This window comes from Sus scrofa, chromosome 12 (genome assembly GCF_054392235.1).
Source record: "Sus scrofa isolate SSC_HxYL_T2T_F1_AM1 chromosome 12, Sscrofa_HxYL_maternal_Yorkshire_Landrace_v2.0, whole genome shotgun sequence".
Lineage (NCBI taxonomy): Eukaryota > Metazoa > Chordata > Mammalia > Artiodactyla > Suidae > Sus > Sus scrofa.
The window spans coordinates 5,009,914-5,023,484 of NC_139394.1; the positions used below are offsets into that span (position 1 = coordinate 5,009,914).

General features: G+C 56.1%; 1 protein-coding gene across 4 annotated transcripts; it reads right to left on the reverse strand.

Moving 5' to 3' along the window:
• Window positions 1-2,178: 2,178 nt before the first annotated feature.
• On the reverse strand, window positions 2,179-11,532 carry PRCD (photoreceptor disc component). Of its 4 annotated transcripts, none has more exons than XM_005656909.4 (4): window positions 11,322-11,532; window positions 10,951-11,019; window positions 8,963-9,036; window positions 2,179-4,008 (listed from the first exon to the last, which is right to left on the reverse strand). In XM_005656909.4, the coding sequence occupies exons 1-3, from the start codon at window positions 11,393-11,395 to the stop codon at window positions 9,021-9,023; spliced, it is 159 nt and encodes a 52-aa protein (XP_005656966.1). In that variant the 5' UTR covers window positions 11,396-11,532; the 3' UTR covers window positions 2,179-4,008; window positions 8,963-9,020. The 4 variants fall into 4 exon arrangements, with proteins under 4 accessions (XP_005656966.1, XP_013845326.1, XP_084839954.1 ...); XM_013989872.3 differs by having other exon boundaries at window positions 2,179-4,599; XM_084983828.1 differs by lacking the exon at window positions 2,179-4,008 and adding an exon at window positions 6,841-6,960.
• Window positions 11,533-13,571: the final 2,039 nt, after the last annotated feature.

Genomic DNA, 13,571 nt, shown 5'->3' on the forward strand with positions numbered 1-13,571 from the left:
TTTGAAAAAATAACAGCCTCAAACAAAACAGTAGCCTCTCTTCTGGCTTTGGGACATGGTGAAATGATTCTTGAGGCAGCCGCAGCCGTCTTGCATCCATGAAGACCTGCCTCTAAGCAGGAGCTGAAGGTCTGCAGTGGCAGAGCAGAGCAAAGAACACGAGTCCTTGAAGGTGCTTTTGAACTGCTGGAGAAGCGAGTCCTGAAGGCCCCTGCCTTTGATTCAGAGACAAATATTTTTACGTTTTAATACTTCTTAAAGATGGGAGGCGTCTTTTGAGCAATGGCATCTTAGTTTCAGTGAAATACAGAAGGTGAAATTTAAAAAAGACATCTTGGGAGTTCCTGTTGTGGCTTAGTAGGTTGCAAACCCGACCAGTATGCATGAAGATGCAGGTTCGATCCCTGGCCTCATTCAGCGGGTTAAGGATCTGGCATCACTGTGGCTGTGGTGTAGGCTGGCAGCTGTGGCTCCGATTCAACCCCTAGCCTGGGACCTCCATAGGCCGCAGGTACAGACCTAAAATAAAAAATTAATTTCACAAGACATCTTGCTGGTGACGCCATCTTAAGTTGGGCATTCTGTTAAGATCAAAGTCTTTCTAAATGAGATGATTGACATTTTCCAAAAAAATTTGTAAATGATTATCCCCTGGAAGAATGGGTCATGGCAAAATAAAATGAATTGACATGATCAGATTACCCCCCCAATAACAGCCGGCATGTAGTGTTGATTCCGTGCCAGGCACTGCTCTAAACACCTTTCCCAAAAACGTCACTGGGGTCTCAGTGACATGAAAAAAGCTGCACATATTTCGTGTATACAGCCTGACTCTGAGCACCTGTGATTTGCTTTCTCGTTTGACTCTCCCAACAGCCCTGTCGTTACCCTCCCATTTTGCAGCCCAAGTGCAGAAAGGTGAAAGTGGGGGCCCTGAGAGCTGAACTCCAGGGATCCAGCCTCCAACCCTATGATCTTAACCTCGGCGCTGGACTTCCTGGAAAAATACGCTGTGACAGCGGAACGTTGCGTTAACTCCAGAAATTTTAATTCATCCAGCCCATGATAAAAGCCTAGAGGATTTTTTTCCCTTCGATTTCTCAGGTCTGTGGAAGAGGGCCACAAATCTTATTTAGCAGAAATCTAGGAAAAAGAAACAGAACAGCATGTACCCTATTTATTGAGACTAGATGACCTTCGGTTGCAGTGTTGACCAATAGCACGCATTCTACTCCCCTGCTCTGCAGATCTCATGCCTCTCATAAAATTAGTATTTAATGGATTTTTTTAAATAAGTGAATTTAGGGAATTCCCACTGTTGCACAGTGGGTTAAGGATGCAGCATTATCTGTGGCGGTGCGGGTAGCTTAAGGACCCAGTTAAGGATCCATAGGTTGCCACAGCTGTGGCTCGGATTTATCCCCAGCCAGGAACTTCCATGTGCTGCAGGTGCAGCCAAAAAAAAGAAAATGAGGAGTTCCCGCTGTGGCGCAGTGGTTAACGAATCCGACTAGGAACCATGAGGTTGCGGGTTCCATCCCTGGCCTTGCTCAGTGGGTTAAGGATCCGGTGTTGCTGTGGCTGTGGTGTAGGGCGGTGGCTACAGCTCTGATGGGACCTCTAGCCTGGGAACCTCCACATGCCGCGGGTACAGCCCTAAAAAGCCCAAAAAAAAAGAAAAGAAAATGATTTTGCAGAATATGTAATACTTCATTGAACTTTTTTTTTTTTTTTTTTGCTTTTTAGGGCCACACACCCACCACATATGGAAGTTCCCAGGCTAGGGGTTGAATTGGAGCTATAGCTGCCGGCCTACACCACAGCCACAGCAACTCCGGATTCTTAACCCACTGAGCAAGGCCAGGGATCGAACCTGCATCCTCATGGATCCTAGTCGTGTTTGTTAACTGTTGAGCCACAAAGGGAACTCCCCACTGAGCTTTTTTTTTTTTTTTTTTTTTTTTGCCACACCTGCAGCATGTGGCAGTTCCAGGGCCAGGGATTGAACCCACAACCACAGCTGCAACCTGAGCCACAGGAATGACCACCAGATCTGCTGCACCACCAGGGAATTCCCCATTGGCCTCTTTTAATACTCACTGTTTTATGATCACTTGTTTTCATGTCTGGCTTTTCCACTAGACTATGGGCAAGACAAGAATCAAGTCTTCACTCGTGTTTAACTCTTTAAATCATCTTTATTGAGGTGTAATTTACATACAATAAAATAAATCCTCTTTTTTTTTTTTTTTTTTTTGGTCTTTTTAGGGCCCCACTGGTGGTGGCATACGGAGGTTCCCAGGCTAGGGGTCCAATTGGAGCTGTAGCTCCCAGCCTACACCACAGCCACAGTAACGGGATCCAAGCCGCGTCTGTGACCTACACCACAGCTCATGGCAGCAGCAAATCCTTAACCCACTGAACAAGGCCAGGAATCGAACCTGCATCCTCATGGATACTAGTCAGGTTTAGTTAACCACTGCGCCACGATGGGGACTCCAAAATACATCTGTTTAAAATGTACAGTGTACAGTTCAGTAGTCCAATTAAGGTATAAACCTGTGCGACCACAACCCCACCATGATTTAAAACATTTTCATCACCCAGGGATCTTCCCGACCCGTTGACCCCCAGTCTCCACCCAACCCTGGCCCCAGGCAACCACTGATCTGCTTTCTGTCACCGTAGATTTGCCCATTCTAGAACTTCATAAAAAGGGACTCTTGTGTCTGGCTTCTCTCAGTTCCCCGCGTGGCAGCCCACATCAGTGGTTCATTTTCCTTTTTAACTGCTGACTATTATTCCATCCTATGACTATACCGCAATATTTGTACCCATTCGCATGTTGGTGGACTTTCAGGTTGTTTCCAGTTTGGAACTATGATTAATAAAGCTGCTGCTGTGAATATTTTTGTACAAATGTTTCCGTGGACTTAAGTTTCCATTCCTCTTGGATGACTTCAAGGGAAACTGCCAAACTGGTTTCCCCGATGGTTGTGACACTTCTACTCCTCCAGCAACGTGTTACAGAGTTACACGCGCTCAGCACCCTCTCCAGCGCCTGCTGTGGTCTGTCTTTAACGTCAGCCATTCAGGCAGGTGTGCAGTAGTATCTCATGGTGCTTTTAATCGGCATCTCCTACCGACCGCGATGCTGAGCATCCTTCTCTGTTTATTGCTCCTATGGATACTTTCTTGTGAATCAACGTATTAAACCCCCCCCCCTTATTTTAATGGGCCTGTCTTACTGAATTGTAAAAGCTGTCTGTATCGTCTGCATGCGGATCCTTTCTCAGGTATTTGCCTGGGAGATATTTTCTCCGTCTTTCCAATCTCGATCAATTGCAGCTTGTCCATTTCGCTTTGGCGGTCGGTGCTTTGTGTCTTCGGTGGAAAGGAGTTTCCCTTGACTCGCCTTTGTCATGTCTGGCTTTGGATCCCATTGGTCTGTGTCCTCTGGAACACTGCCCTGAGCTCCGACGAGGCCTCCTCACCTGGGGGAGACCGCCGTGGTTCCCCCTCCCCAGAACCCGGGCGGGGAACCATCTGAGGTGAGGCTGAGGCGTGACGTCACCGTCCTGTGTGCTGCCTGCTGTCAAGTGACTGTTCCTTACGTTTTGCTCAGTCTTCTGGTCGTTTGTGGCGGCAAGTCTTAGTTCATGTCTGTATCCCCGGCGCCTGGCACGGAGACGGTCGGTCGCTGTCTGCAGATGCTGCGAGTCCTCGTTAGCACCTCCACACGTCATCAGCCGTGCTCTCTCGTGATTGGCGGAAGCCTTCCTTTAGGGCCTCGGCGCCAGCCCGCCTGGGTTCAGCGCATGCCCGTTAGATGGGGAGCCGGAGGGCCAGAGAAAGGAAGGTCACGTGAGGAGGCAGGGGCTCGACCGCGCTTCCCAGGCCGGATCTGGAACCGACGGCAGGGCGGGTACTGTCCCTGTCACTGCTGTCTCAGTCCACACACCTGACACGGGATCTGCGCATTGTCAGCTCACCGCGAGGCAGCACGTGCTAGTGAAATAAAGGAGCAAATGAATAAGTTAAATAGTTTCTTTGACTGCTCGGCTCCGCTGGCTTCTGCATATGCTCTTCAGTGAGCTTATGTGTTCGCCTAAGGATGGGACGGCCCATTCCTACAGGGGCTCATGGGTCGTGGTGGTCACTCTTGCTTTCATTTGCTCTCCACCCTCCAGTCTGAGTCCCCACTAGGGGGCATGTGCGTCCTGCAGGGAGCTGTGCAGTCCCGAAGTGCCAGCACTTCTCTCCAGCTTAAGTCAGTGGGTCCCTCTTGAAGCCACCTCTTTGGTCCCCACAGCCTGCACACGCTGCCACCACCCCCCCCCCGCCCTTTCTCCACTCCCACGTCCAGCTGGCCTGCTGGCTGCTGTCCTCTCCCTCCAGGGCCCTGCCCTGGCTGAAGGAGGCAGCGCAGTGGCAGTGGCTGAGTGATGGCCTTGCTGTCTTGTCCCTGCCGGTGGCCACTGCTTCCTTCCTGAAAGGATGACAGATCCTGGAGAGGCCGCTCTCCTCACTCCCCTCAGCTGCAGGCAGAGACTCATCTTTTGGGGCTCAGAGACTGGTCCACCCTTGAACTACGGGCTGCTGAAGAGAGAGCACAGGAATAACCCTGGCAAACCCCGCCCAGCCCCACCTGCAAAGGCACAACCCGGTGGGCCTCAGCTCTGAGTCCTTGTTCCTGCAGGAGGGGTCACACTGGATTTCCTCACAGCCCCCGACTCCAGACTCCCCGCCCCGACAGCCTCCCAAGCTTTGGCACCATGTTGCCCGGGTGCAGGTCCTGGCTTTACTACCAGCTGTGAGTGACCTTGAGCAAATTCTGTGAACTTGGCTTTCCTTATTGGGTAAATGAGGTTAACAGCAGTTCCTGCCTCATAAATGAGACAATGCTTATAAATAAAGCTCTTGGCACAGTGCCTGGCACAGAATAAGTGTTCAAGACCTATTAGCCATTAATTAATAATATTAGTGGTATCATATTAAAATAAACCTCGGTGTAAGCCACTTGGCATTCTCCTTTTGAGGTTCACAAAGAAGCATCCCCTCCTCTTGGTGCCGGGCTTCTGCCTAACAGGGAGGCCCCTGCAGAGGGGCCCTGGGAGCCTGCGGGACCATTCGGGAACCCTGCTCTTGCAGGGTCCTCAGATCAGGCGCCATGCCCCCTCGTCCCCCAGGGCCTCTCTTCTCTGCCCCCAGCCAGGACCGTCCTGCCCACAGGCACACAGTCACACCTTTGAGATGGATGGGTACTATCCCAGGTCACCTCTGCACCCCAGGGTGACGCCCAGCAGCAACAGCCGCCGCTTCCCTGGTGTCTCTGCTCCACCCCCACCGCCTCATCAGCTCTCTGGCCTTGTCTGGATCTCCAGGAGAGACTGACAGCGGCCTGAGCCTGAGCCAGAAGCAGCAGACAGCAGCACCTCCCTGCTCCCGGCTGCTGCCCTCGGCCACCCTGCAGCTCAGAGCAGCCTTTCCCTGTCACTCAGGCTCCCACCAGCAGAGATTAGCATTCAGACAGAGGATGGAAAGCATGAGGGCAACGACCTCCTGTCTGCTCTGGGAGCTGAGATTCACTGGGCGAAGCAGAGCCCGCGGGGGTCGGGGAGCGGGGAGGGGGGGGGATCCAGGCCAAGACCTCCCCGCACTGGATGTTGGGGGGGGGTTCGAGGTGCCCAGAAGCAACAGCGGCACACTCTCTACCATCGTACCCGGTGCTGGCCCTTAGTCAGCGGCCCCCACTCCGCAGGGCCACCCTCTGCTGTCCTGTCATTTGTTTCAGAGCTGCCCATTGCCCAGCTGCCGTGGATGTGGAAAGACAGGGCAGGAAGGGCTGCGGGGAGGAGCTGAGGGACGTTAGCTGTTCTGAAGCTACTAATTATTCTGAAATTACGCAGCGTTCAGTAGTTGGTGGCTTACAAACACAATCACACGATCTCACACACACCAAACGCTTACTAAACGCGCCAAGCCCTTTCCACACATTATTTAATTTCACCCTCCAACAATCCTGTGGGGCAGGTTTACTGTTACCTCGTCTTAGAGATGAGGAAGCCGAGGCACAGGACCTTCGGGAACCTGCCCAAGGCCACAGGGGCAGGACGTGGTGGTGGAGTCGTGATTTCAACGATTTCAATGCAGTGCTCTGACTGGACTCCTGGCTCTCAGAGCTCATGCTATGGCCCAGGCCCCGGACCAGGAGTGACCCAGCTCTGACCCCCCCCCCCCGGTGGCTCTTCACCTCTCCCTCCAGGTACGGCCAGTCTACCAAACCCTGAACTAACTTTCCAGCTGCCATTTCCAAGCAGCTGCTCTTCCCAGGGAAACGGGAGGAAGGAGGACCCAGCCTCCTGGGAACACTGGGTCCACGGCTGGCTGCCGTGGGCTTCCCACCCACCATGGGGCAGGAGGGTGGTGGGCCGAGGAGGGGCCGCTTCGGCCCCGGGCAGCCTGCTGGAGACGAGCTCCAGGATGCGGGCGGCAACTCTGCAACAGGAGCTGCAAGCATACAGACTGTGCAGCGCCCAGGGCTGGGAGCGCCCCGAGCATACGAGGCGAGCGTGGGCCGGGCGTGTGGGGAAGGTGTAAACACAGGCTGCTCCCACCGAAGCCAGCCTGCTCCCTGGGGGAGCCCCTCCCGCCCAGCCCACATGGCACCCCAGCTGCCAGCGCCCGGCAGCCTCCCCTCCCACCTCCAGCCGCCCCTTCCTCCCCCTTTCCCGCCCTTCATCCGGAACTGATCCCCGGAGGAACCTTCACCTCCTGGGCAGGCTCTCAGAACAGGGCTGCAAAGGGGTGTCACTTTGTGGCCGTGCATCTGGGCTGTGAGCCAGGCCCCGGTGCGGTGGCGGCGAGGCGACCTTGGTCTGACAATTCCTCCCCCTCCGTGGAAGGAGACGGGCAACTTGGAAATGCCAAGGATGAAGTGACAGGAACCTGGCAAACAGACTGGACAACGGTCGCGAAGACAGGATCAGGGAACAGAGACCGAGCCCCGGGAACGCGGCCCTTGGCCCCCAGCCTGCGAGTCTTGTCACCAGGAAGGCTGAGGCCTCCCAGGAGAAAGACAGGCTGGGGCACCGAGACAGGTGGTGACGAACTCGTGGCCCATGTCAAGTGCGCCGTGGGTGGGGCCCCGACCGGTTCCGGCCCAGAGCTCCTTCCCTGGGGGCGACCCTGGCCGAGCCTCCACCCGGCCCTCCTTTTAGAGGCTCCCCCAGATCTGCAGCGGCCCCTCCCCAGCAAGCTGTGCCTCCTCCTCCCCCCACTTCAGAGTGGGTTCCCCGAGTCAGTGAGGCTGCATCTGGCCCTTGGCTGCTGTCTAGAGAACTCCTCCAGCTCCTCTTTCCTGAAAGTCAGGGTCGGGGGGGCCAGCCAGGCAGAGACCTCACTGCTGGGTGGGCAGGGGGGCTGCACGAGGGAGGAGAGCTGCATGTGGGGGGCAGGGGAGGGGCGCCCTGGAAGATGAACGGCCGCCAGGCAGTCGGCAGCAGCTGCCTGCAGGGTCTGCGCGCCTGGATCGCGGGGAGCAGAAGCGGAAATGTGCTTTTATCTCCGAGCTGGATTGTAAAGAGAGAGAACGGCAGAGCAGCTGGGGGCAAAGGAGGCCGCCGCTGTTACTGAGCAGTCAGCAGGCTGACAAAAACAAGTGTCGTGCTTTTTCCCCTCCCACATGCTACTGCCCATTTGGAACACAGGCACGTGTAGCGTGCAATAAGCGAGCGCGCGCGCACACACACACACACACACACAGAAAACACACCCAGGACAAGCTGTGAGTTGCTTCCAGCCAGCTGCAAGCAGACATGTCACACAACCAACTGGCATATCCTACTGATCATTTCGGCACAGCAGCCGTGGCAGGGTGAGCTCTGGGGACCAAGGAGAGGCAAATGTCATAGGAAGTGAGTACCACCCTCGCAAAGTGACACCACACAGCCCTGGACAAGCCAGGCCAGTGAACCGCTTTCCCCCCCACTGCCCTGAGCAGCTGCAAACTTCCAGGTGGTTTCAGGGAGGCCTGTGCTGTGGGGTCTAGGGTCTGGGTTCTGCAGCCTCCCTATGAGCCTGGGGTCCCCACTTATTAGCTGGGTGGTGCTGAGCAAATAAATAAATCTTTCTGGGTGTTTTCACTTCTTCTTCTTTTTTTTTTTTTTTTTTTTAGGGCTGCACCAGTGGCATATGGAGGTTCCCAGGCTAGGGGGCCAATCGGAGCTAGAGTTGCCAGCCTATACCACAGCCACTGCAATGCGGGATCCGAACTTCGTGATCTACACCACAGCTCACAGCAATGCCGGATCCCTAACCCCCCTAAGCTTGGCCAGGGATCAAACCCGCAACCTCATGGTACTAGTTAGATTCATTTCTGCAGCGCCACAGCAAGAATTCCTGTTTCCTCACTTCTAAACTGTGGATTATGAGCTGACCTGCCTCCAGGGTCATTGCAAGGCTTCCGTAGAGGAAAATGGGGAGCCCATCCTTCGTGAACTTGAACTATCACTGTCCCTCGGTTCTGGCCTCTCCACTCCCTGCTTGGTCCCACCTCTATCCTGGGTGTGGGGGTTGCCCCAGAGTTAAACGGGGACCCTAGTGTGTCCCTCACTGGGGCTCCTCAGAGGAAAGGAGCCTGAGCCACAGCTATGGCGACGCCAGATCCTTTAATCCACTGCGCCGGGCCAGGGATTGAACCCGCGCCTCCACAGTGACTTGAGCCACTGCAGTCAGATTCTTAACCCACTGTGCCGCAGCGGGAACTCCCAAGATCACATATAGTTCTCTTAAAACTAACCCTTGCCCAGTGGCCTGGAACATAACAGATTTAAGGTAGGAGCCCATAGGAGTCCACCCCTCCCTTAGCCTCCACAGTGCCCACAGAGCTGAAGCCTGGCACATCCTGCCGCCCTGTCCCCAGCCCTGCCCCCTGCCCTCCAGGCTGCGCACCCTGCCCTACCTGCCAGTCCATCCCAGGCCCTGGGGCTGAGCTCTGCCTGAAGAGGTGAGGGCTCACTTCAGAGGCTCTTCTCCCTAAAGAGGAAAATGCAGAGTCAGATAATCGACGCCAAAGACCCTCCCAGGCTTCCAGCCTTCCCCTTCCTCCCTCCCCCAAGCCCGTCGTTCACCCCACCATCGAGAAGCAGGAGCACCAAGAAGCCTTGGAGTTGGAGAGCAGAGCGCCACCCCTGCTGCCACCCGGAGCCAGCCCTCCATGGCGGCCCCAACAGGCCAGTCTTTCCTGTTAGCTGGGTTCCAAGGAGTTAATGGGCGACTGCTTCCTCCTGGCAAGGCCACGCCAGACCAGGCCTGGCCAGATGGTCCCAGATTTGGCCTTTTCTCTCCTGACAGGAGGTCCAGGCACATTTCATGTCTGTCAAGGAGATGGACTGTCTGAAGGCAGGGACCTGTCAGTCTCACATCAGCCCCCAGCTGGGAGGACCGCCTGGAGCAAGTAATTTATATCTCCCTGTCCCTTGGCTTCCTGCGCCATGAACAAGAGATTTGAACTGCCAAAGCTTTGGGGCCATTGAGCCTTCAGTTCATGTATGCGAAACCTCTGGGGAAGGAGAAAGGGCTGGTCACCTAACAGCAAGGCAAGATCTGGTGTTTGCGGAACAGTTGCTCTGTGCTAGGGTTCTATCATCATTATCTCATTTAAATCTCCCCAAACCCTCGTAACCACTGTGATTAATGCCAGTTTACACATCAAAAGATTATATCATTTGCCCACAGTCTCTCAATGAGAGGGGAAGTAGGATTTAAACTCAGGCTGCCCCACTCCAGCTCCCCCCAAACGCAACAGGGAGGACCCTTCAGCCTTTGAGGGCCTCCTACGCGTGAGGCCCAGTCGTGTAAAACGATTGTTTTTACGTGTCAGCCCATTTCACCAGTGGCAGCAATCAGGCTCCCCGGGGACCCTCTCAACTAGCCTAGGTGTCCAGGAAAGGCATCACAGAAATGACCCTGTCTTCTGCACTTACCCTAAACTTCGAGGGGGGGCCTTTGGACATTCCGAACCTGGGGGAATCCAGGGACCGAGAAGTCAGGCCAGAGACAGAGGGAGGCCCCAGTTCTCGGCTCGCCAGGCTCCAGGTACCTAAGGGGCTCCGTGGGGTACCTCCCACAGCCTGGCAGAGAGTGGGGTGCACAGCGAGCATGCCTGTCCCAGCCGCCAGAGCTCTATGGGGAGCAGCCTCCTTCCAGACCCTGCAGTCCAAAGGCCAAGGGCCTCGCAGGAGCTTCCTGAGCAGAGAAGAGCACCCACGGGCGCAAAAGAGCATTTCCAACAGTAGGTTCTTGGTACATATTTGCCAATTTTCCCGTGTTGTGTCGGGCACGGATCTCCTGTCCTCAAAGGACACTAGGCACCCGGAGAGGGAGGAAATCCTGAAGTTCCCCAAACTTCACCCCCTTCTAAAGGCCACATGGCTTCAGCCTAGGCAAGAGTTAACTTTCTGGCCACTGGAGACAGCGTCCTGCCCGCAGGGGCTGCCCAGCCAATGGCACGCAGTGCTGATGACGTCATGCTCCTCCTGGGCCTCCTATTGGGGCCTGGACAGCGAATCCTGCCGGAGGTTCAGGCCGCGGAGCTGCTGAGCGGGTGGGGGCAGCGGCAGCGGGAGGGGGAGGGGAAGGCAGCAAAGCCACGCAAAGCGGCTTCTCCCTCACCCCTCTCTCCACTCCCCCTGCGCCTTCCAAGAGAAGGGACCCCGGGGACCACCTGCACTCGGACGAGCGAGGCAGAGCAGTTTGGGTCCCGAAGAGAGGCTGGGGCCTCCCATCCCCAACTGAAGAAAGCCCTAGGCATGCAGGGAACCGGGTAGCTGGGGCCAGGGGCACGCACACACGCACGTCCCCACGTACACCCCCCAGGCCTGGACAGGGGACAGCGGCCGTGTCCTTAGCAACACCCTCCCTCCCCCGCCCCAGACTCTTGAGTCTTACCTGCCTGAGGGTTGGAGGTCTGTTTCCAAACCGCTGCCCGAGACTGCCCCATCTACTCCACTGGACTCTCTGCGGGAGGGAAAGAGGCAGGCAGGGCTGTGGGCAGCGCCCGGACCCCCGCCCCCTCTCCTGCTTCTCTGCGAGACCTAAGCCTAAGCCACGTTGGGCTGTGGGACCAGAGGTTGTGCCCCGTGTCTTTGAAGAGCTCCAAGCGCCCCCTCCTTGGAAGGGGAGACTCTCGGGGGTGCCCCTTGTACTCCCAGCCTCCCGGGAGTCCATGCAGCCCCTGACCCCTGCAGTCCGCAGCTCGGCTATAACCCAGCCCAGCGGTTTCTCCCCCGCCCCAGCCCACGGCCCAGCCAGGTTCTCACGGTTGGACCCGGTTGGCGAATCGGCGGCGCCAGAGCATGGCCAAGGTGCTGAGCAGGAAGAGGGTGGTGCACATGGCTCAGCTGCCCCATCCCCTCTGAGACCCAGGCGCAGAAGAAGGCCAAGATGGCCCCTGCCAGCTCTCACGAGCCACTGCCTTTGTCCCGAGGTTCCTGCTGGCGATGGATTAGGAGGCTCAAGCTGATTAGCAGGGTCAGCAGACCCGACCTTGTGAAGACCGATTAACCTCACTGGGCCCAGGTTTTCCCCCGGCAGTGGGCAGCGGCAGGGTATCTTGACCTCAGTCTGCTCTGGGTGGGGATATGACTAAGCCCTGGGCTTGGCCCTCAAGGGGCTTGCGGTCTAGACAAACGCCCTGGCAAGTTAAACCGATGAGCACAACTGGGAGATCTAGGCGGTTAAGGCGCCTACAGAGCACTCTGGGAGTCGTGAGCATCAGGGGAAGCTTCAGAGAGAAGCCGGGTTGTTCTGAGTTTGCAGGGGCTCAAGGAAGGATGGGCCCGCGGACAGAAGACTCTGCCGGGGCTGTAGGCATGAAAGCGCCTGGCATGTTGCAGCAACTGGAAGTTGAGTATTGGTGGGGCAATGACGTCATGGGGGGGGGAGGAGAATATAGATGATGAAGCCAGGAAGACAGGAGAGGCCAGGGAGTGAAGGGCTGGCTAAGTGGTTCACTCCTGACCCCAGGACAATCTTTTCCACACACTTCTGATTACACGTCCTCTTCAGCAAAGGGCAGAATGTAAGTGTAATAGATACACACATCCACTTATAAATTATATGCTCTGTTACCGTGCAGACACAGTCCTCTACCAGCGACACCCATAGAACTTGTAAAGGATGAGATAAAAGCAAGCAGAAATAAGATTTCTCCTACTTCCTGTCCACTTCTGGGTGGAACCTCTCAGGGAGCTGTTTGGAAGGCCATGGTGCTGGCTCTGAGCCCGTCAGAGGAGTTGAGTGGGGGGACCCAGCACAGTGTCCTGGTCCAGGTGACGTGCAGAGCACAGATCAAAAGCCAGGACGTGGCGGAGTTCCCATTGTGGTGCAATGGAAATGAATCCAACTAGGAACCACTAGATTGTGGGTTCCATCCCTGGCCTTGCTCGTGGGTTAAGGATCTGGCGTTGCCGTGAGCGGTGGTGTAGGTCACAGACACGGCTCAGATCCTGCATTGCTGTGGCTGTGCTGTAGGCCAGCAACTGTACCCTAGCCTGGGAACTTCCATGTGCCAAGAGTGTGGTCCAAAAAAGCAAAAAAAAAAAAAAAAGCCAGGACATGGGTCTGAGACTAGTGAAAGAAGCTGAGCCCACCAACCCTCCTCAATCCCTCTCTAAGACCCCAGAAGGGGGCACTGGATTTTCCCTCTCTCAGCTGAGCTCTGAGCCACAAGAGGCCTCTTGCCCTGGGTTCCAGTAAAGGACCTGAACGCTGGGCTCCAGCGAGGCCCGAGCTGGGGCTGTGCCAGGGCTCTCTGTTCTGACATAGGGTATTTTTTCTCGTCACGCTTGTGGCATAGGGGAGTTCGAGGGCCAGGGATCAAACCTGTGCCACAGCAGCACCCCAAGCTGCTGCAATGACCACACCAGATCCTTAACCCACAGCGCCACAAGAAAACTCCTGAAATAGGTTTTTTAAAATAGGCACATAAAGCAGAGCCAAAGAGGAGCCACCACCTCTTGCACTACTGGAGCAGTGGACACAGAGCTGGAAAGGGCAGGATCACCAGGGAGCCTTGGGGAGAACTGGACACACCCCGCATGCGTGGTCACGTGTTTCAGCCGCTTGCAGCCGCCGCTGTGGGCCTCAGGCTTCAACTGGGACTCAGAGGTGGGACCCGGCCATACCGGGACTGAGCAGCTGCTTGCAGGGTGGGGACTGGGTGGCTCTCAGAGACGCAGTCCCCACCTCTAGTCTAATGGTGGTCCCACCTCCCGGAGAAGAGCAATTCTGTGGTGGACACGGGATTCCATCCACAGAACCCTTCCCTAATCGGGGCCTTGCTGGCTACGATGTCTCCAGCGGCCTGGGCCTCCCGAGACTTCTTCACACCGCTCCCCCCCAACCCAGGTTTGGGGTGCCTGGGACTTTGCTCCGCCTGGGCTGGTATTAGGGGCCACTCGCCCCCTGCTTTGGGCCTGCCTGTGTCATTTACAAGCCACCCGGGGCCTTCTTTCTGAGGCCACGTGCTGCTCCGAGGGGAAGGAGCGCTGGCGGGAAGGAAAGGGGGG

Bases quoted from the DNA above. Each gene is read 5' to 3' on its own strand.
- PRCD (XM_005656909.4), bottom strand. From the start codon at position 11,395: ATGTGCACCACCCTCTTCCTGCTCAGCACCTTGGCCATGCTCTGGCGC. The intron at 11,020-11,321 runs GTGAGAACCTGG...TCCCTCCCGCAG, and splicing joins TTCGCCAACCGGGTCCAACC to AGAGTCCAGTGGAGTAGATG.